This window comes from Erithacus rubecula, assembly GCF_903797595.1.
Source record: "Erithacus rubecula genome assembly, chromosome: 4".
Classification (NCBI taxonomy): domain Eukaryota; kingdom Metazoa; phylum Chordata; class Aves; order Passeriformes; family Muscicapidae; genus Erithacus; species Erithacus rubecula.
In genome coordinates, this window is record NC_136686.1 from 53,980,972 (window position 1) to 54,004,762 (window position 23,791).

The following is a 23,791-nucleotide window of genomic DNA, read 5'->3' on the forward strand; positions in this document are numbered from 1 at the left end:
TGAAATGCTTACAAGATTTTCAATCACTTCAGCACCAACGTGATAGAGAAAGACGGACCAATAAACAAGGTCCATTCTCAACAGCAGCAGTAAGATCTAAAGAAATTCTATGTCCATTTCCAATTTAAAATGCTTTCACTTGACTGAGAACACCAGTTTTGCAGCTCTTGCAAAAGAGTAATTAGAGCTCTTTTATTCCAGATACTTCAACACAATCCTAATTCAAAATTATTGGTGTCTGTAAAATGTTTTACAATCTAATTAAACATGAACATAATTTTGCACATACATTACACATTCTTTAACCATCAACCAAAAAATCATTAGCATGATTGAACACGTAACAAAGATAGATCAAATGTCATCTATTACCACAGTTTCATTATCAGTTCATTGTATGAACACCCAAGGTTCCAATTAAAAACCAAATTAATTAATCTATATCGCATCTATTGAACAGATAACTTATTCTGTGAGTTCTGATTAAACAACAGTAAATGGATTAATAAGAAAATGTATTAGTCTTGGTTGACATTTTGCCTTTTTAAGAGTCAGATTTTCCTAAAGAAAAAAGTAAAACTATTTTCTCTGCAGTTTCAAAAGTCCAACCAGCAGAGAAACTGAATGTACTTCAGAAACTATGGAAACATTAAAACTACTCATAAGGTATCTCTAAGTACTTTTTGGTTTAACTCATCATATGAAATTAAGTTCTGACCAGAACTGTGAACTGTTTGTGTTTGGAGCACTGGACAGTTCCATGGGAATTGGCACCTTTATCTCCTGGGACAAGAAACTTCTGAATGCAAAACATCCACACAATATTCAAAGAAGAAACTGTAAGAATCCCAAGTGAAGTCTGGACATTTAAAACTTTAGCAGCCCATTAAAAACACACTGCTCTTAACTAAACTCAGACCTTAGAAAGGATAATCCTACTAGTGCTAATCCTATTCTAACAAAGGATGTTTTATAAACTTCTCCAATTAAATAAGAAAATATATTATACATAAATATTAAAAGCTTTATCAGCCATCCTTTTAGACATACCTACAGCAAATATTTCAAAGCATAAGAAGTACATAGAATGGCATGATTAAATAAGCTTTTCCAATGTGGTCAAATAAAAATGCATATAAAAATGAAAGAGCTTTAACTGACTACAGCACATATTTAGACACAAACATAACTATTTACAAGAGTTATATTTAAAATTTTTATGTGAATTGGAAAACTATGCAAAATACTAATTTAAGGCCACAACATGAAAGTAGTTCATCACAAGTCCTCAATTCTGGCATCTAGAGAAGTTCAGATAATGGGCCAACCAAGATGTTTGTAATCCAAGACAGAAACAAGTAAAGAAAGTAGCATTAGTAGAGTCAAGATTAATTTGCTCAGAACATTAAGACCAGAGGCATTATCTAATTTGTTATTTGGTGTGAATGAAAACACATATAAAACATGGCAGCAATGAGAAAAACACGACTTATAAAATTCTTAATACAACATGGCTTTTTTGAAACAGCAATTTAACTGCACTTAGGAATAACTACTACTACTAATGATAATAATAGTAGTATTTCTTCAAGCAATACTATTTAGTATTTATTAAAAGCCATTCTTTTAAACAATCCAAATATAACAATCTAAATTTTGCACTAAAAATACCTTCCTCTTAAAAAAAAAACCTTTTTTCTTTACAGCAATAAAGTGGAAATAAACTAGAAATTGTCCTAATGAAACCATCATATGTAGGAATAGTTGTGGTAGCTCTCCAAAACAGAGATCAGAATGATCAGAAGATGCATTCACAGTGGAAACAGGAGAAATTCTGAGATTTTACTGAACCTTGGAAAAAATCCAAAATTCTAGATAAAGTTCCTTACGAGAAGGTTAAAATGTAGCACTTTTTTATGTTCTTAGGCATTTTTCTATTACTTCCAGTTTCAAGAGAAGGGGGAAAATATCTATAGCAACAGTAATCTTTTTTAACTATAATTTTTAATTATTTTCTGCATTTTTCCATCTCTTGTTACTAAAATTTAAGGGAAAATTCTTCAAAATTACTGCTGATTTTTGGTGAAAGAATGTGAAACAGTAATAATAGAATTTATTTATCTACAAGAAAAAAGACTGAAGAACACAAATGCAAAACCTGAGTTGAGTTGTTCTCAAAAAGATGCAGAAAAAAATCTTTTCAAACTTATTCCCACACAAGATGCAGAATATTTACACTGAGTTGTCAATGCTGGCTTTATAATTTTCTGTAATAGTAATAAGAAGCCAACATATTAAAAAAAAAAAAAACATTTAACATTACAATAGGCTAAGGTTTTTTTCCCTAGAACTGCCTTATTGCTAATTTGGAGGGAATGCCACATGATTTTAATATCTTTTATCAATGTTTATGGAATCCCCAGAGTACTTTTAGCTACAAATGCTCAGCCTTCTCCAAATGGCTACCTCAAACTCTCATGTAATTACCAGTTGTCTTACAGTAAATTGAAGAAGTTGAGACTCTTCCAAGCATGACACCAGCCAAGTGCTAAGCACCTGTAAATTCTGCAAACACAAATCCTGAATTAATTTGGGCATTCCTATACCATGTCTCTGATTTCAAGTCTAAATGAAGTAAAAGTGGAAGACAGTGTGCCATGTGAGTATGACCTTTTATAAACCATGAGAAATGGTTCATGATTTAGAGCAGAGAGGCTCTACTGGCATTAGAGAGACAGAAAAGATCATTAGTTATAAGAGATTCCTTATATTATTGAGCTACCTATTGATCCTTACTCTCAATTTTTTTTGTATAATTCTGAGAAAAATCTGAATGATGATGACAAGTAGACTAATGAGACTGAATAATGTTTTATCTTCAAACTCCATCTCATCTATAACAACATTCCATTAACAGACTAAAAAAATTCCATTATACACAATCTATCAAAATTATTTTCTGGATCTTAAGCAGAATGAGATTATGATTAAATTAAGAGAGTATTTTGTCTGTTTGAAGTCTTTTGCAATATTCAGGAGTGTACATACAAGAACAGTTACTTTGAGGGGAGTTGTGATCCATAAGGCTGGGTTAATGAAGGTTGCTTGAATCACTGACACAATGCATTAGCACTCTCCAAAGCAGAAGCATCATCTTTAATACACTGGTAATCCATTATTATTAGCAAATAAGGAGTACAAGCTTCATCCACTCACACAGCTACTTACTACATCAAGATTTGCTTCACCATGCAATTACTCAGCACCAAGAAAACAATGTGACACCAACAGGAACAGTATTTTCTTGCAGTAACCTTGATGAGCACTTAGGATAAGTACAGCCAATACAGATCACGAGAGGCTTTTGCAAAAAGCAAAGCCACTGAATTTACATCAACTATACATTTCCCTTTAACTGCAATATAGCAAGCCCAGAATAAAAAGACAAAAGCAAAAAGGAAATGAAAAGTAAACCACAATATCCATCAAACCATGTCATGATTCCACCAAAAAAACAGTAAATTCAGGATCCCTTAGCTGAGTCATCCAAGGTTATGACTGCAGTACACAACCACCATTGTCTAGTTAACAACAATTATTTATTTATATATTTAATTTATTTTAATCTTACACATACTTAGGGGTTCGTTTCTTGAAAAATAAAATAAATTTTTGTCTTCTAGACAAAAAGAAATAGCCTAAAGAAAAATAAGAAATGTGTATCTTTTCTACACAAAACTTTTAACTGTACCCCTGTATTATAAAGGTTGTGATCAGCAATGCAATTGACAACTAATTACTAATGGTATCCCTCCAGAGGCAGCACTGGGGCCAATATCTTTGTTGATAACATAGAGTAGACTCTGTTTGCAAATGATACCAGATTAGGAGGAGTGCTGGACACACGGAAACTGAGGGTTACTTGGCAGGCTGAGGGAATGGCTAAGAGGAACCTCCTGAGGCTCAGGAGAGGCAAGTGTCCTCTATTTGGGATGGAACAGTCTCATTCAACAAGCACTGACTGGGTACAGATCGATGGAAAGCAGCCAAGGCTGCCAAGAAGGACTTGGGAACCTGGTGGATAACAGGCTGCACCCAAGCCCAGAATGTCCTTGGAGCAAGAAAGGCCAAGCAAATGTTCATCTTTCTAAGCAAGAAGCCAAGAGGCCAGGGGAAGGGGTTCCTCCTCTGTTTTCACCACATGGGAAACCATGTCTACAGCATTACATCCAGCTCTGTGACACTGGCACACATGAGAGCAAGCCCAGTGGGGGCAGAGGAAGCTGGAGCACTTCACACATGAAAGAAAGCTGACAGAACTGGATTTGCTCAGCCTTAAAAAGAACTCTATGAATAGCTGCAACTACCTAGTGGGAGTATGCAGAGAACGTGGAGCCAAATTCTTCTCAGAGGTACACTGAGATAAAATAAAAGGTGGTTCCATTAAAAAAATAATTATTTATATATAAAAAGAAAAATGACAGTCGAAGAAGTCAAACTTCCAAAAGTCTTATCCAAAGAAGCTGCAGAATCTCCATCCTCGTAATTACTCAAAATTCAACAGGGCAAGGCTCTGCAGAGCCTGCTCTAAACTGGCCCTGACCCATTAGATAAAGAGCAATCGAGGCAAGGGCAAAGGCTTGGAACACTGACTTACAGAGGCCCCATATAATCTATGCAATTCTAAATTTCCATCAATATTTACTAGTAAACACTCATGATGTCTACTGAAAACTACAAAATATTTATAAAGGCCTCACAACTTTATTTTAAATTAGATAAAAAAAGGAACACACGTATTACTTTCAGATGAAAGGGTGATCAAAGGACAGTATAAGATGACAAAACTATTTGCTACAACTGATTTATTTTTTTAAAGTGTGAAGCTTTAAAAATAATGCTTATAAACCTAATAATTGAGAGAAATTATTGAACTATATCCCTAAAGTACTGAAGGTACAAATGAAACTCTAGCAATTCTTTTTTCCTTAAGCTAAACCATAATATATTTTATTATACTTAATATTTTTATTCAATCAAACAACGAAGTTGACTATCAGGATGCTATTTCTAATTTTAAAAACTTGGTTAAACAATTTGCTTATATAAAAATGTTCCTTGACCAAATTAAGGAAGTTTATTTATAGGAATTTTAATTATACACTTCATTTAATGTATAATCATCTGCTTCTGAAATGTAAACATCAATATTGATGCAAGACTAAAATTACATATAAAAAGTCCCATTACAAGAAGTTAGATTATTTTTAAGTAACAAAATATACTATATTTTATAGCTATATATTTAATATTAAATTTAACATTTTTAACATAAATATTTAGCTACCAAATATACAGAAAATATGCCCTTATATTTTTCATATTCACTAGCATTTTCAAAAATGCTAGTCTACAACAATGCTTTATCTACAACAAAAAATTTTACATGCATTTAAGGTTATAGTGTAATTTTACACAAACATTTTTCTCCTGCCCTTAGTTTTTGATCATTAAAAATATCTTAATATCCTAGAAAATCACAAAGACCATTATCAAATATTTAGGATACATACAAGCAGGCAAAATCTCCTCTGACAAGCACAGGCACAAAAAATCCTTCACATTATATGTAACAAAATGAGGGAATTAATGTTTCCAAGAAGATTATAAAATATAAAGCTACACAAGAAATATTTTTTCTAAGTCATCACTGACAGGCTAGTGTTGCAAATATATGCCTGGTTCTGCTTGGCAACATTTTGTTAATACTCTTTCATTAATTTAACAAACTATCAAGAGAGTATGTTTAGAATGAGCAAGCATTATCTCTTGCATTTCATTTAATTAAACTCTGTTCTAGCTATATGACAGTCAGCATTTCATGAAGGGAATTATTTTAAGGATGAAGGTAAAATATTTCAAAGTGTGCTGCTAAAACATGAAAGCATAATCTAAAATTACCCCTGCACATACTGTAATTTATCTATAAAATTAAAGATATTATTTCCAGAGCTCATAATTAATTGGATTCCACAGAGAAATTATGCAGCATTCCAGATAGCAAAATGATGCACAGAGGCACAAAACGTAGTGCCGAAGGACAACCATAAACAACCACTGTGACTCGCCTGCATTACAGCCACCATTGAGGCTTAATGCGAAATGAATACTGGCTGCCTTTTCTATGTGGTCATTACTCTGCTGAAAAGAAATTGCCATTGAATTTTGATTATATTGCCTTAATAAAAAGTAATGAAAGAGGCTCATGCTCTAGTGGCTTTCTTTTAAATGATACACGACAGTGATCCGCAAAGGCCAGTGTGCCACAAACTAATGATGGCACCTCACCTGAGGAAGGCAGTGTTACTGCACCACTGCAGCTGACTGCAGTGATGTTGGCTTTTCTTGCAAACATTTTAAATAAGCATTTTTAATTTAACATCAATTCAAAATTTGTTTGCCTCTGAGACTTACCATCAATCCGACTAACAAGCTCTTCCAACATCTTCACCTTCTTCTGGATTCCTGGCTGTGCAAACGTGTAGTTATCCTAAAGAGGAGACCACATCCAAGTATTAGTTGCAGAAAAGCAAAAAAGGTATATTTTTTTCAGTCACTTTTCTAAATCCATGTAATTTTCTTTGGCTTTTTTATGGTGTTTCTGTTTTGTGATTACATTTCCTAGGTCTCCTTCTACAGTAAAACAGTAAATCATCACATTGTACAGTCCTGCAAGACCCCACCTCTAACAGTATATCCTGTAGAGCTATTCCTGCATCAATTGCTCTCTACTTGCCGATCTAGTGAAGTTACTTTATTGCAGAAACCCAAGTAGCTCTAAAAGGTCTTCATCTTACATGACAATATGCCATGCTAGAAAGTTTTAAGGTGATTCTTTTTCTCGGAAATTTACAATATTACAAATAATGTAGGAAATACTAAAATGTAGCCTATAATCAGAGACAGGGAAAGAATTTGATCTTTTGAAGTACAGAGTAATAATTTCAAGCAGTATAAGAAATCAAAAGTTTGCTTGAATATACTCTTAACTGTTTTGAATCGAAGATTACAGTAAATATCATTAATCAAAATCTAACACACAAGCTATGCTGCTAAAAAGGCATTATATTTGGATATATTTTTTTGAATCAATTAACTCTAAATGGATTTTTAATTTGTGGACTGCAGCACAATAATATAGACTTGAGTATGAAATAATAAGAGCAAGAAAGATAACTCTGCTTGAAACCCAAAGACATCAATCTTTTAAAATAATGACATTACTTAAATATAAAGCAATGTTTCTGAATATTTAATTGACAACCTCTCCATTCAGCTCATTTTGTTACAGTTGTCTTCCTGTGATTCTTGAGAGATTCAAGAAAATAAAACTATATGTATGTATTTTAACAGAAAATTGTCATGTAGAATTTTTTTTTGTGTAAGCACCACATGCATAGAAAATCAGGGTAAAGGATGTTTTGCCTCAACTGCTATTGTTTGAGTAATGCCTTCATCAATGGGAGCTAAGTAATCTCAAAAATTACCCTAAACATTTTTCACTTACATTAAAATATTAATTTTCTTCACATTATTTCAAATTTTAACTTGGTCTTGGAGTAAAAGAGATGATTATCAGTTGATTTTTATGTATCCTGATAAGTTTTTCTATTTAAAACCAAAAAAGGTCTTATTGACTTTATTTACATGGGGTTTTTAGGTTTTATTTGACTTAGAAAACTGAACTGCCATTTAATCTTCAAATTCTGTAAAACTGCTATAAAAGTGTGAAGCCTAAAACTTCACAAGGCAAAATGATACACTAATAACTCTGTAAATCAAAGTATTTCAGTCAAAAAGTAATTTACAGTATCAAAAAGTATCAAAAGGTTCTACTATGCTCTGATCACTTGCAACTGACCACAGTAGTAGCAATTTTTAAAGTTATAGAGAAATTTTCTACTGGTCTAGCACTAGCCCTTTCACAGTAATTAATATTAGAACTCAGTGTATAAACCAAAACAGTATGGATGAGGAAGCAAGAATAATTCCCTGATTTTTTAAATTTTCCACAGGAACCACCATGTAAAATAGGCAACAATTTCAGCTTGTTGACATTATTTCACAAACAGAATGTGAGAATACTTTTTAAAGCAATAAAGCACCAAAATGGAAAGAAAGTAGAGATTGACACAGAATTCAGATCTATTATAATCTCATTTCAGGGAAAAAGAAACTATCCCATGCACTGGAACACTGCCTTTTATACAAGTGTGACAAACACCTGTATTAGTCATGGATAATATCCATGGCACAGCATCTTTAGGAAATCATAATCACTTTCTTTACAGAAAGTACTCTAACAACAAAAGCTGCATTCACATATTTTCAGCCCAAAATGTTTATATACTGTTCTATAAAATAATGTTCCTGTATTTAACCCTGAAAGCCAACACAGAGTTGAAACACTGGTGCTTCGGTCATTAGCTCTCTCCCCAGGTAGTGCAACTCTTGACTGTGATCTATGAATCTGAAACTGCTTTCCTTCTCAAAGCCTAATTTATGCCATACAAACCTGGAAATGCAACCCAAAACTGCCATCTTGATTTGAAAACAGGTAAATTTTTTTTTCACCACATTTGATCTTTTGCTTATTTATTTTTCTGTTCATTATTTCAGCTGCAAGTGAACACAGCTGGGGGTCACTCTTCTACTTGTGCTGACTCACCTAAACTGGAAAGATCTTTATTGCATTCCCCAGAATTCTCTTCTAATTAAACTGTGTTGTACATATGCCCTCCTATGACACTTGTAGTTGACTTCCTGGAGTTTGTGAAACTGTGAGAAAGACTTTGTAAATGTAAAAGTTATTCTGTTACCCACTACTCTTGCTTCTTTTGTGTTTACAGATGAAGGAAAAATAGTAAAACTGAAAAGAAAAAACATACCAAACGCACAAAATTCATGAATTATTGTTCAGGGCAGTTGAGCCAAGACAATTATTTTCTTAATTACTTATGACTATTTCAGAATTTGTCTTTTGCTCATTAAGGATGGTTAAAGTTCCAAATGAGGAAATATAACAAAAAATTATCAGGATGAAAACAAGGAGTTCACATAAAACATTGCTTATTTCTAAACACTGTTCTTGACACTTTCCAGTAAGCATTCAGATATGACAAAATATATGTATGGGTATGCACAAGAATCCAGGATAAACGTAAAAATTCATGCACTGGTGTGCCATGAATATCTAAATTCCTTGACGTTCTGCTCAGACAGGTTCCAACACACTTTCAGTGAACTATGCTAACCTACTTCACAGCTGAATGGTTATAATATCTAGTTCAGACTGACACATAATTAGTTTCACCTTACAATACAGAAGGTTAGGACTTTATAATGTCACAAGAGACCAAAACTTGCATCAGCTTCAAATTTTTGTGTTATTAGTCTGTACTTACTCTGTAGAAGCTGGTATAACCACCCTACTCCCCTGCAAGTAGGGCCTGGCAGGATTTCACAAAACCTAGTTGTTACAAATTAAAATAAAACACTAAAATTATAGACTTTAGTAAGCATTTTAAAAACTATTAAACAATTCCGTACTTTTTTTAAGGGTAGAGAAATTTTAAATTAAAGAAACTTGGAAAAATGCTCATAACAAATTTAACTGGGATTGTCCTCCCAGAGAGGGGGAGGGAGGGGGAGAGAGACTTCACAGGCACTAGCAGAAGAAAATCCCTCATCTTTTTCTCCTAATAGGTGATTATGGGATAATTTTAGAAGAAGAAGCAGCAAGCTGAAGAGGAATGGAAAACCATCTTTCATGTCATCACAAAGGAGAAACAGAGCCAGCCAAATAAAAAGAAAAAAACACTGTCAGTAATTTGACATAATGACTTCAGCCAAGCAGAGGCATAGGCACAACACCTCTGAGATGAGAAACCTTTTCAGGTCATAAACAATGTTCACCAACAATATACTGGAGAAAATATCAGAAACATTTACAGAAGCAAGTGGGAAGTTTTGAAAAAGTTTTCATGTGTCATTTACTCTTTTTAACATTTTATCAATGAGATCAGAGCTTTTAAATATAGAGGATACACTAAGCAATCTTTAGAAACCATACAGACAGATAGACGTGGATGTCTATTTTCTCTACCAAGGCATATTTAAGAAACCCTATGCTTCAATTTAGCATGTTCAAATATAGTATCATAAGAACAAATGACAACAGAAAGAAAAAGATTTTCTTATCCTCATTATGTCACAAAGAGATCTCCTGAATTCTTCTTTTTTAGTAATTTAAGAAGTTCATTCACATATTTCTGAATTCTCTAAGCAAACTCCTATTAAAAATCTTGGTTCACCTTGCTCAGGAAGTTATGCAAAAAGATAGGGGCAGAAGAAGGGGAAGCATGACACTAGATCATGATAGCCACCACTATCATGTGCTTCCACCACCAGTGGAGGCACAGTTTACCCAAATTGTGTCTTGAAGATAGAGATTATAATGTAAATTCACTCCTGAATACAATTCAGGACAGAGAGAGTATGGATGCACAAAGACAAACACACAAGTGTACTGCACTGTGTTGTTAGCACAGTCCATAGCATGTCCCATAATGATTCCAAAACACTTCCTTTAGAAGAAAAGTCCTGTCAATCATTATTAAGCCTGTCTTTTCAAAATGCAAAATATCCTAAGTAGTAGGAAGAATATTTCCAAAGCACTGCAGCCCAAAATTTTTTACATGCAAAACAGTATCTTACTTACTCCTACATAACAGGATAAAAAAGCAACAGTTTGTTAAAATGTAGGTACTGATTCTAATGTTAGAGTAGCATCCATAGAGTCATAACCAAAGATCCAACATTCGACTGGTCTGTCTAATCAAATCTTAATTTTACACAAGTGGATGTATTATAAACACAGAAACTGTTAAAGTAGCAATGACAAAAGTGTTCAGGGTAAATTTTTGGATTACAGAATAAGCCAGACAACAGTTCAAATCTGGATAAGACCTAGAAATCATAATATACTGATAGCACAGTGTATCTCATTTACTGATTACAAATATATTTGTTTTCTTCCTGAAAATTTTACTCTCAATGACAGGCTGGAAAATTGCATTATTAGCCTCCAAAGAAAGACTAAGAAACATATACACACAGAAAATAGATTTGCAGTTAAGCATAGTCCTAAACTAACCACCCAGGTGAACTGCAGATATAACCAAGACACTTGTGAAGGAGTTCAATAAAAAGGTACAAAGCCATGAATGACCTGTTTTTTCCTTTAAAATAAACATCGTAAAGGTTCTACGAAGAATTTTCAGAAGAGTTCTTTCTGCACATACTTCTCAACATTTGAAATGCATGTTCATGTTATTTACTGGATCTGGCAGACTTCTGAAAGACTTTTTGAGCACCATTCCTTCCTTCCTTCCATCCTTTTATCATACAGACTTTAGGCATATGTTAGCAACAACTTTCCATAACTCCAGAGTGAGAAAGAACTCTGCAGGATTCCCTCTGAAGGTCATAAATCTTGCTATTTTAATCAGCCATAGAAATAGCTAATATGTACCTCAGCACACACCAGTCCCTGGATATGAATTATCTCATTTTTATTCTATAAATTACCATGCTCTGATAAATAATTATATTAATATTTTAGTGTTACTTTTAATATATCTGATTAGATCCTTATGCAATGCATGTATTTTCCCTTTGGTTATTTTATTACCAGTATATTCAAAATTAAAATGAAAAGTTATACTCTATTTTATACATGAACATTACATTTTCAGGTGGCACAGATCAATGTGAACTTTTTACTTGAATGTTAATGAGACACTGTTGAGGAAAGCATTAGAAAGGACAATTTAGTAATAAAAAAGAGTTAATAATCTGGATATATGGATATGTCTACTTAATTACATGGAAAAAATACTCATGGGATAATTCTGGTTTTCCCATATGAACAACCACAGATGAAAATACAAAAATGCTCATGCATCATCTACAGTTTAGAAGTGTAATAAAGACAACCAGCTTTATCACAGACATGGAAGATGTATTTTGCATATGGCCACACACAGCCTCAGAAGCAGGGTTTTAAAAATCAGCATAAATCAGCAGTTCTTGCAAGAATGCAGGCTGCCTCTGGAGGCCCTCAAAGTCCAAGCACTGCCCAAAGCCAAGACACCTGCAACAAGCTGCTCAAGGCCATGTGGACTCTGGTTTTGAATCTCCAGGATGAGGATTCTACAACCTCTCTAATCAAACAGTTCCAGAGTTCAATTTTTACTGTGTAGATTTTCCTTCAAATATTTAAAAATAATTTATTGTATTTCAAGTTCATATCTAAAATACCACATCCAGTTTTAGGGACCCTGATACAAGAAAAAGATAATAAACTTCAGAATAAATTGAAGCAAGAGCAAAAAGTCACGAAGATGTTCAGAGATATGGAGCACGTGCTCTTTGAGAGGCTGGGGAAACTGGATTTGTTCAGCCTGAAGAAAGCTCCAGAAGCACCTAATCACAGCCTGATAGAACCCACGTTACCAAGATGACAAACCTCCATTTTTAATAGTGGTGCACTGTGGGAAGATGAGACAAGCAGCATAAACAAAAAATATTCCATCTGCCTATTGGGGAGAAATTTCAACATAAGGACAAGGAAGCACTGGCATAGGTTAGCCCCCAGACTGTGAAGTCTGTCCTTGAGGGTTCAAGACTCAGCTGGACAAAGCCCTGAGAAACTCAGTCTGACCTCAGAGCTGGGCCTACATTGCACAGATTTATCCCATGTTCTTATGTTTTCAGAAGATCTCTTTTGTTGTCCTGAAATTAAAAAGCAACTGCAGTGAGGCAGAGTCTTTCTGGGACAAAAACTAAAGAAAAAATTTAGAGCACAGAGTCATGAAGCACTGAAAAGAAAAACCATTCATTACATACATTATCATCCAAAATTGATTGCTATAAGACAACTACAGATTTCAAGATTAAATTATATTTTAGAGAAATAAATTTATATTTTAAAAGTCCTAGTATTTGTTAGATCATTTTTTAAAACTTTAATCAAACTCATATGATATATGCACAGTCACTTAGAAGCCTAAACTTAAGAGACAGCTGAGAGAAAGAAGATGCAAAGTAATCTAAGAACAAAAAATAGATTAAATTATCATACAAGATTAAACATTAACTACTGGAAAAGTTCTGCAAACTCTCTGTCTGGAGCCAAAAACATACTTGCATAGCAACTTCCAGATGACAAAAATAACAGCACAGAGGAATCTGCTAAAGTGACAGATGATTTGAAGAAGGTTTTATTTCTTCTCTCAGCTGAGAACTGTATGCATGTCAGGCAATGATTGTCCTGCTGCCCGAAGTCAACTCCTGTACTTTATAGCACAGGTCTCTGTGGTTCAAAGACACATTCTTATATTAAAAATACACAGTTGCATTAGATACATAAGGGAGGGAGATAAGATGAGTGATGAATGAAGGAATAATAGATACTGTGTGTGGTAAAACTTGAGCAAGAAATGCATATGTCTTAATAACACCTTCGACAATTCTAGAATCAAGAAAATGAGACCATCTGGATGGATTGGAAAAATAAATGAGTTTTAGGTTAAGAATAAGAAAGGGGTACAAATACAATCATGCAATCATTCTTCCATTACTCCCTTCTGCACTGAAAAGACAAAACACACCAAAAATGTATCTAGCTTATATTAGCCAAAAAATTTCACTAGATGACCCTGTTATCAAAGTGCACTCTTTAAACTTATCCAATACTGGTAGGGCAACATGAAATCGAAACTTACATTGATGAATAAATTAATGGAAATACTCTGCAGAGATTCTCTGATTGCAGTCACCACATGTCACATATCTCTGTGCAGTTTATTCAGACATCTCAGACAAAACCATCACATACATCACATAGGAGTCTTCTATGCCATATTTTTAGGGAAAAATGATTGTGCATCCAGAATGCAAGACAATCAGAACTACAGCAACACACAGTGAACCTACTGGGAATCTTCAAAGTTCTTCTAGTTCAAACCTCCTACTGTGGGCAGGGATAGTTTCAGCTCAATCAGGCTCTTTAAAGCCACAGCAGTCCTGACCTTGAACACTTCCAGGAGGAGAACATCCACAACTTTTTTGGACTCCCTCACTATAGAAAATGTACTCCTTAAGTCCAATCTAAATCTACTTTGTATGAAATGTTGCCCCTTGTCCTATCACTAAGCCCTGGCAAAAAGTCTCTCTCCAGCTTTCTTAAAAGCCTCCTTAACTACTGAAAGGTTACAATAACATCACCCCAGAGCCTCTTCTTCTCCAGGCTGAGTGACCTCAATCTTCTCAGCCCTTCCTCATAGGAGAGATGCTCCAGCCCTCTGACCACCTTCATGGCCTTCCCCTGGACCCACTCCAACAATTCCATGTCTGTGCTCTGCTGAGGATCCCTGAAATGGCTGCAGCAATCCAGGTGGGGTCTCACAAGAACAGGATAGAGCGGCAGAATCCCCTCCCTCACATGGCTGCCCACCTGCTTTGCATGCAGCCCAGGACACAGCTGGCTCTCTGTGCTCACGTGCACATTGCCAGCCATGTCCACCAGTATCCCGAGTAACTAACTAACTAACAGGGTTAGTTCTTCCAACCAACTCAACCTGCAACTACATTACTTTTATTTGTTAAAGAATTACAGAAAGTAAACAAAGTAGACAAAGCAGGAGAATGGGAGAAGAAAAACAAGAAACTCTTTATTTCAGCAGCACTGCAGTTGCACTGAATTAACTGTAACATCATTAGTCACACTACTAGCATAATCTTTCAAGCCTTCTTTTGATAGATGAGCACATCCTTGAATACATCCAACCCTATTTCATTTATATAACAGCTTAAACTTTCATCTATGCAGTTTAATTCCATTGCAATTGGTTTCCATATTTTGCTTCTCAGTACCTGATGCCTTTGTATAAAACCCTAATTTTAAGGAGAAATTACCTAATCTGTGGACTTCCTTTCCGAGCAAAAAAATAAAGCAACAGGCCAGTGACAATGATGCTCCAGAAGAAGATAAAATAGTTGGAAGGTTTGCATTTCTTCACCTGGCTTTCTTCCTTTTCAGTAGATTTCAAGCTCTCACCTTTTTTCTTTATAACTTTTCACATATTTTTGCTATGTGGTCAAGTACTTAAAAATTTAGGAGTTCTGAGAGATTGAAATAAGCAAGCCAGCATTGGTTACAGGAATTGGTGTGAGAAAATGAATGTATATTTTAAAAATACTACACAAAATACTGAGCTATTTGACCTTTAACCAAGAAAAACATATCTTTAAAAAAGTTAAAGCCTTTTGTTGCTGATTCTATAACCGTTTTGTCAAAAATGAACTCTTACAACAAGTTTTGATTCACAACGCGACTTGGCCAACAAAACATTCATATTACAACATGTCACAGGAAAGAATGCTGTAGATACTTCTAATCTTCATAAATTTTTTAAGTCCATGAACATTTACATAAAAATAGATACTATTTAAAAAATAATAAAATAATATTATTATAATAATAATCTACCATTATTGGCTCTAACTTGCTGCATGTAACAGAAAATTGTGCCTTCATTTATAGTTTTTCTACATAGAAAAAAAAATCAAACACTCAGTGATGTAGCATAAGTATCAAGTTTTAAATAGGTATTTTAAAAATATGAAGTAATTTCAGGAACTATTAGGACCGCAATCACTTATAGGTTGCTATATGAACAACTTAGAAATTAATAAATAAGGCAGGTTTTTACCACCTCAGTGAGAGGAGCAACTATTCTTTGTGCTTGGCAACAGAATTGCAAAGCATGCATCTAGAACTGGAGGTTTCTGTTCTGCTCTAGAACATCAGACACAATGAAACATGCAGACATTTTGATGAAGAGAAGTTGCACAGGGCTTTTTTTTTTTTTCCTTTTTCTTTCTTTCCTTTCTATGCCAAACTTGCAGTGGATTTCTCCAATGGGAAAATCAACTTCTCCCCTGTTTTTCATAGATCTACTCTTTCTCAGTTCAAAGCCATGGCATCAATCAGTCAACTCCACTACGTACAGACAGGAAAAATCAATTTACCTGAATGCCATCAAGCAACTTGCTCATGCACCAGTAGCTGTCAGCTTCTATGTTCTGCAGCACTTCTTCAGGCAGACTGGAAACATCAAAATTTTCCACTTCTTCTTCTTCTGTTTCAGGAAAAGAGAAAGAAAGACAAGTTAACGAAGTGCACAGAATAAATAAAGCAAGATTGAGGAAAATAATTGAAAACAAAGACAGCCACCACTTATCTTCTAGTCAGACACCAATGCACATTTACTTTAACAGGGACTAAATGAATCATTTATTGCTCAACTGTGTCATCTAATGGCTTTAAATGTTAATGAATACTTAATTTCTTGCAGACTGTGAAAATCTCAAATCATGCCTGGTTAACCAGAATTAATATATAATAAATTACTTTATTCTAAACATTTCACACCTGAAAGAGGATCAGAAGCACTTTGAGAGCCCTCAAGCTATGTATGAACAATCCCTGAAGAAATGACTGTTTGCACCATGCACAGAATGTGCAAATATGTTTCCAGTCTTCACAGAAGAAAAAGCCCTGAAAAATACTTCTCAAAACCACTGAACTTTATTAAGCAAGCAGACTACAGGTTTTCAAGGAGGATTTGTTTTTCAGGCAAGTATTTGGAATTAGAAGGAAATCAGACAAAAGAAAACAGATTATTCTTGCTCCCCATCCCCCAAAAACTCTGTTTTTGATACGTTACATTAGCCTGCACTTTTTGATTCAAATGTGATGTATGATGACCAAGGAGCTACACTGTGGAAGCACCCAAGGACTCTTGTAACAAAGATGACACAGCATCACAAAAGCAAAGTCTCAAACAAGCAAGTGTTCAGTGATATCCATGGTTTCTGCTACACCAATCCACTTTACTTTGCTACACTTTATTGAGGAAGTTAAAAACTGACACTGAATATCCAAATGACCCTTTTCCAGTACAAAAGAAATTTTAAAATGCCATCCATTTTGACAACAAGCTCCAGCTAAGGAACATTTGATTGGCAGAATGCAATGCAAAATCATAATCTACATATTTAGTATTTACTAATTTATTTGGGTATCCGCATAGCACAAAATGCTTCTTTTTCCCCGCAGTTTTAAGGGGAAAATCAGTCAAGCTCCTCTCTCTTTTTTTACTTTTCTTTTTTTTCCTCTCTTTTATTTCTTTTTCTTAATTGGATTAAGAAATAAACACACTAGAAAAGTTTTGAAAGAAACACCACAAAGGATTCCAGGAAAAAACAGAAGCAAAAATAACAAAAAAACCGTCCCAAAAGTACATAAGAAATTATTTGTGCTTGAGAACATAATTGCAATTTCTGGTCTTAAATGACTTTTAATTTATCTTCAATGAGTAAAATCTGAATGGACAGTAATATAAAAACTGAATAAAAGAATGTGGACAGAAATTGCAGACCATTTTGTGCAATATCTGGGTGAGAAAAGATCAATGCCTAAAACATCCTAATTAAGAAGTATTACAGGAACATTTCTCATCTTCTCCAGTTTCCTGTGGAGATCTTTATCATGTTATCTATACAACTGCTGAAGACAGGGAAATGGTTGCCTGGAGAAAAAATGTTGTAGCATGGAGTCTATGACATGTAGATCTGAATATATGCATTGCTGTCAGCATGGTATTAGCTCTTCTTTACTCACTCCCAGGATATGCTTCTGAAACTTCCCACCAGGCAAAAAGACTAACTTTTTCTAAACAGCTATAACTGCATCTACTCACAGAGACATTAGGATAAAATCAAAACTTTAAAAAATATTGCTTACAGCTACTTACAGATTTAATTTCCCAGTGACAGCAGAAAGTAAACAGGCTAAACAGCTTGCTTCCATTTAAAGTAGGTTTTAATTCAAGATTAAGCCTAACGATGGATGATTTGATTGAAGGATGATTTTGATTAAGTTGTTCAGAATGTTAAAATTAAGCTAACAACTGATCTCTCTGTCTTTTAGATGTAAAAGACTTCTAAAGAGCACTGGAATTTTACCTTTTCAGCACAGATAGAGGGTAAAAACATATGCAAGCAGCAAAACCAGTTTGCATTCAGAACTTCTCTAAACCTGTGACCGACACCAAAACTCAGACCTTATAAAGTGTGAAAAAAATAAATACAACTTGATAGTTGTCATACTTCATTGCACTGAACAAGTTCCTACAGAAGATAACTCCATTAAATAAAGCACACATTCTTTCAAATTTTTTTTTTAATGAAACAAACATTTAATTGCGTTACTAATGTTTTAACTGTAGCTTTTTATCTTGAAATTGTTTCTCAACACTCAGAATCAGTAAAACTCAGATGAATCCACTGGAGTGCGAGGTAGGGGATAAAATGGACAGCAGGGTAAAAAAGGCCTAATGCTGAAATCCAAAACAGACTGCAAGATCACTAATTAATTATCGTTGCTCTTTATAAACACCCAGTATACAAAATAACACATAAAAAACATTAGATCAGTTAATGAATTGAACATTTTTAAATCATGGGGTTTTTACCATTAATTTGTGTAAATGTAGAAAAAGCATTACCATACACCTCAACTCCAAATTACCTATCTCTTGCAGCAGGGCAATGAAAAACCATTCTGACAACAGATGCTCAGGTTTCTCTGTATAAAGCTTACTTTGCTGCAATCTACTTCAGATGTTGCATCTTCAGGCAAACATTACATAAAGGTTACCATCCAAGTATGCAAAGTACAAAATCATACACCTATGATTGCATGCAGAGGTGCATAGTAATATTTCCACAGCCAGATCTTACATATTGCACTCCAAACTCAGTTTTCAAAAAGTCTTATGAAATATGTATTCAGTCACTGCTGCACTAATGCAATGTTTTTCTAAGAAGATCAGGACATAATAGAGCTTTTCAATGTAAATTATTTCAGTAACAATTGCCTAATTAAATATGTATATTACCATATCAATATCTCTCATTTAAAAAGTCCTAGTTACATACTAATCTTGATAGAAATAGCTCTTGAGCTGTTAAGGATGAATCACCAAAGTAAAACCTTCCCTTTTCGTGGTGGTACTGCAGTAACAAAGGTAAAATTTAAAAAAAACCTTAATCAATCTCATCAGTCCACGCTAAGGTAAACGTGACCTTACTGCATTTCAAATATTCCCCTATAACCAGTCATGGTCTCACATACATGATACATTGACAACTTGCCTATTTTAACATGCTTAATAATCTTACATTTGTTTTCAGTTGATCTTCCACAATTCTCTCCAGAAGCAATAGGAAGCAAGATAAATATCTTGATACATCCATATAAGAATGATGTTTCAAACATCAATCATTATACTTTATTAATATGAATTCTCTAAATAATTTTACTGCTCATGGTGACTGTTACAATCTTGTGTGACCTGGCAGGCACGGTAAATCATTCCATCCAAAACCACTGTAAACTTCATCACATGGACTGAACTTCTATGCTCATCAAAATTAATGTATCACCCTGCAAGTACTCTCCATTTGCTCCATCACAAAAGAGTAGACACTTCATATACTTTTTCTTTAATTCCAGATTCTGTATGAAAGTAATCAGTAAATCATTCAGAGACTTCCTTAGTGGGCCTACATTGTTTGCCAGTAATATCTTTTCTACCCAGGCTTTTTCTTGGCTAGATTTTAATGGCAAATATCTTTTTTTCCTCCACACTAAATAATCCAGAATTTGCTCTTTATTCATATTCATAACCCACTGCACATATATACACAAATAGAAAACTGTTTTTAAGGATGGTAAATTTACTTGAAAAATGGAAACACTCAATCATGTTGCAAATTAAACAAAAGACATAGGCTCCTCATAGGCTGCAGACTGAGATTACTGCTCCACAAACCAGACAGGAGGAAGATTAAAAGGTCCATGACCAAAACAGGGTACAAAGGAGAATTAAGTAAAACTGGTTGTACCAACTGGCCTTTGACTTGGAGAACTTGCATAATGCCAAATGCAGAACTGAGAAGCTCTTCCTCACAGGTGAGCAATCGGCCAGTAAATGCAGTTTGAAATTAGAAGGAAGAGTATAAGTAACATTCTTGGACATGATATTATAATGAAACAAGATCCTTCAAAGTTTGTAAGATGGTAGCTCTTCTTAAAAATGGATTTCAGTAACAATGAACACAATGTTCTTCTCAAAGTACTCACTTCAATAGGTTTGCTACTGTCAACCAAAACAGCTTGCCAGGGAGAAGTTGTGCATGTGACACCAAATTAAGGGACTCATAATTAGCAACCAGTATGCATGATGAGCACAGGATGCTGATGAGTATTTTCTCAGAATGCCTCAGAAGGAAATTCCCTGAGAAATCCAAAAGGTGCTTGGAGAATAGGAAATTAAAGATTAAAGCTTGAACATGCCACCCACATTGCATTTTAATTAACTAGTTTGTGCTTTATCATTTAATTTTTTAAAGCATCAACACACATATCCACAAACACACAGAGACAAAACACCAATTGTGGGACAAGAGCAAACCACACTGTGTTCAAAGGCTACAGCACACCTCAGGAACACAGGCCTTCCCTGTGTTCAGGTATGGGATTGATTAGAGAGTTATTACAAACTATCATTCTAGCACTGGAAAAGTCTTCAAAAAAAATCTATAAATTAATGTCGTTTTGAAAATGAACTATTTATTGGAGATGGAAAAAATCAACTTCACTAAAAGCTATAACATGTTCAAGAGATAAAGAAATATTTGAAAGACAAAGATATATGTATCTGCATATGCATGAGTGGACTTTAAAAGTACCGAAAATTAGGTACTTCTTGACTGAAACTATAAAAAAAAGTCAAAAAAAGAAACTGTCTTGCATTTAATTACTTAACAATAGAAGGTTGGCAAAGAGAACTCATTTGAACAATTTCATAAACAGCAGTGTGTATAATACATTTCCTGGATAACTTAAAAAGCTCACAGGTTCAACTCTAATTTGGGTAAATATAACAGTAATATAAATTATCCAAGAACTTGTATGTAAACATAAAAACTTTAAAAAATTCAGAAATTTAATTTTTCCCATGACTGAAGACTGAAAAAATTGCCACTGTCACATAAGATCATCAACATATGACCATAACTCTGTGTAAGTCTAATTTCACTCACTCATGAGAAAATTTTTATTTTAACCCATTAATGTCACTGAATGGCATAACAAAATAAGTTCTCAAAGAAAAATGGACAGCAAAGGAAATAACTGTCCTTCAGTAACAACATTGGCAGTGGCAGTTTGCTGCAACCCACATTGTGCAATATCCAATTTTCAATTGGATATATATCAATTTCTTAACGAAAATCACATGCTTCTGTGTTTTGTAGTCTCCCACATCATTCACAGCTAATAAGAAATCCACCTAACAGATTCCTTATTTGCAACAGAAATTAAGTAACATCCATTATTTCTGTTTTGTAGCTACTAATACTGAATACTAATACTGAATTTGAAGAATATTTGAGGAGAACCCACCCTACAGGAAACACGACTTCTTATACTGCTTAATTGCTGAATGCATTCCTTAACTACCTTAATCTGCTGTGATTTACACTTTCCTAAAGAATCTGCTGCTTATGCTTCTGAGACAAAAAAAACACAAGGCTTGCTTTTTCCATAAAATCCAAACATATTTTTACGTATTGTATAGGTATTTATTGTTAAGATAAAGAAATAATCAAACCTCTAGGAAAGAAAAGCTTGTTCTGTCTGTGCAAAAACAATAGTATGATCTCTGATTTTCTTTAAATTTCAATCATACCACAGTGAATTTAATGTCATAATTAACTAAAGATGGAACACGTAAATCAGTTCATAGATGTTTTTGGTGAAAATACAATTCATAACTCAGGCTTTTTTAAGTAGTGGGTTTTGTCAAAATGAATGTACTATAAAAGTATTAAGTACGTTCTGTTTCTATGAAATAATGCAATGAAAGCCTACAGAAGAAAAACTGTTTTGCAAGAAAACTTTTTTCCCCTTTTTCTGGTTATTGTGCTCAAGTACATAATTTTTCATTTCTGCTTTAAAAACTTGTTTTCCACAGCTTAAAGTAAAAATTCAAAATACCAGATTTCTCAAATAACAAACAAGCAAAATACCCCCATACTAATGAAAAACCCAATTACTTTATTACTATGATTAAAAAAGGTTTGCATTTAAACTACAAGTAAAGCCAACTCAAATTGAAGTTTCTGCACACAAACTTCTGACAAATTTATCTGTATTGGTTTGACATCTATAAATATTAACTAAGACCGTACATCATTGAAAGTAAGACCAAAAATTTTTCTTACTATTCTTTTTAAAGCACTGCTCCACTTAGTTTTCTTAGACCTTCAGCTCCTACTGATCTATGCAACAGGATTGGATTGTTACACTTCTGGCATTTGCAAAGCATGTGGTCATTGCTTAAGCAACTCTTCTTCTTTTAGCTTTTCTTCCCACAAGTTCCTTCATAATGAGCATGCAAAGCTGTGATATTTGGATGTTAAAAGCCACTTTTAATGGCATAAAAGCCATTAAAGTCATTTCCCAGTTTGTTGAAAAGCATGCTTGAGAAGACTTAGCTCTGGAAGTATAACTACCTCTGTGCTGCTTCACTATAGAGATGATCACTAATTATAACTATATGGAGACCATGGGGAGAGGAGAAACACGAATGCAGAAGCCAGAACTAAAATATGCTGCTCCCTTTGGAATGCACATCTCTCCCATAGCTATATTTATTGCAATTAACTTCCTTCTTCACAAGCCTTCCATTTTTATACTCAAGAAATCTTTTGGTTTCTCTTCAGTTTTAGTTTACTGCTTCTATCACTATTCAAGGTAATTTTTTCATTTATTCCCATGACCCATTTCCAGTCTGTAGTTTCAAACAGAATACCCTTCATTAGTGTCTCATTACTTCCTCGTAGTATGAGTCTGTTAGTTTCTTAATTGCTTCAAAAATTAAAACCACAAAATGTACTTCAAACTTGAGAAATGCACTGCTTTTTACATTTTAGCATTCATATTATAAAGTTAATTTCATTTTTAAAATACAGAGAGTGTGCACTAAGCATCTTGAAATAGGACATCATCTTTAGACAGATAAATTTGAAAATTTAAAAACACACATATAGATGCAAAACAAAATTTCAAATCAGATAATTTAAATCCACATCATCCAGTGCAGTAAAAGAAGACTTTCATTTACAGATTTGTTTTAATATATACATAGGGAAGAAAATGTTTTTCCTAAGTTCTTTTTAGTATACATCAGAAAAGAAAAAAAAGCAAACTTGAATAATACAAAAAGACTGATTTAAAAAGACAAATCTGAGTTAGCTGAAAACATCAAGCACTTCAAATCCTAGGCTAGATTCAAAGAGACCTAATTTGTTTATTCTGATTACTTATGACAGAAGTTACATCAGTACCATTTGACCTAAGCATTTTTTTAATTAATTCAGAGATTTCGTCTATCCATATCTTATAGCAAAAATTCAAAAGAATGCCTCTGATTTTGCCTTTAAAACAGGGTTTAGAAAGTTTCTTAACATGAAATATCTAAGCAAAAAGTCCACACAATCTCCTGCTATGAGGTGGTATTTTATAGTTTCCATC

General features: G+C 34.0%; 1 protein-coding gene across 1 annotated transcript in view; it reads right to left on the reverse strand.

Moving 5' to 3' along the window:
* TBC1D22A (TBC1 domain family member 22A) overlaps window positions 1-23,791 on the reverse strand; it is a 135,763-nt gene that overhangs the window by 71,620 nt on the left and 40,352 nt on the right. The window contains exons 9-10 of the mRNA XM_079303965.1: window positions 16,156-16,265; window positions 6,475-6,550 (exon numbers count right to left, since the gene is read on the reverse strand). Coding sequence (XP_079160091.1) covers window positions 6,475-6,550; window positions 16,156-16,265 — 186 coding nt within the window. The remainder of the gene's footprint in view (window positions 1-6,474; window positions 6,551-16,155; window positions 16,266-23,791) is intronic.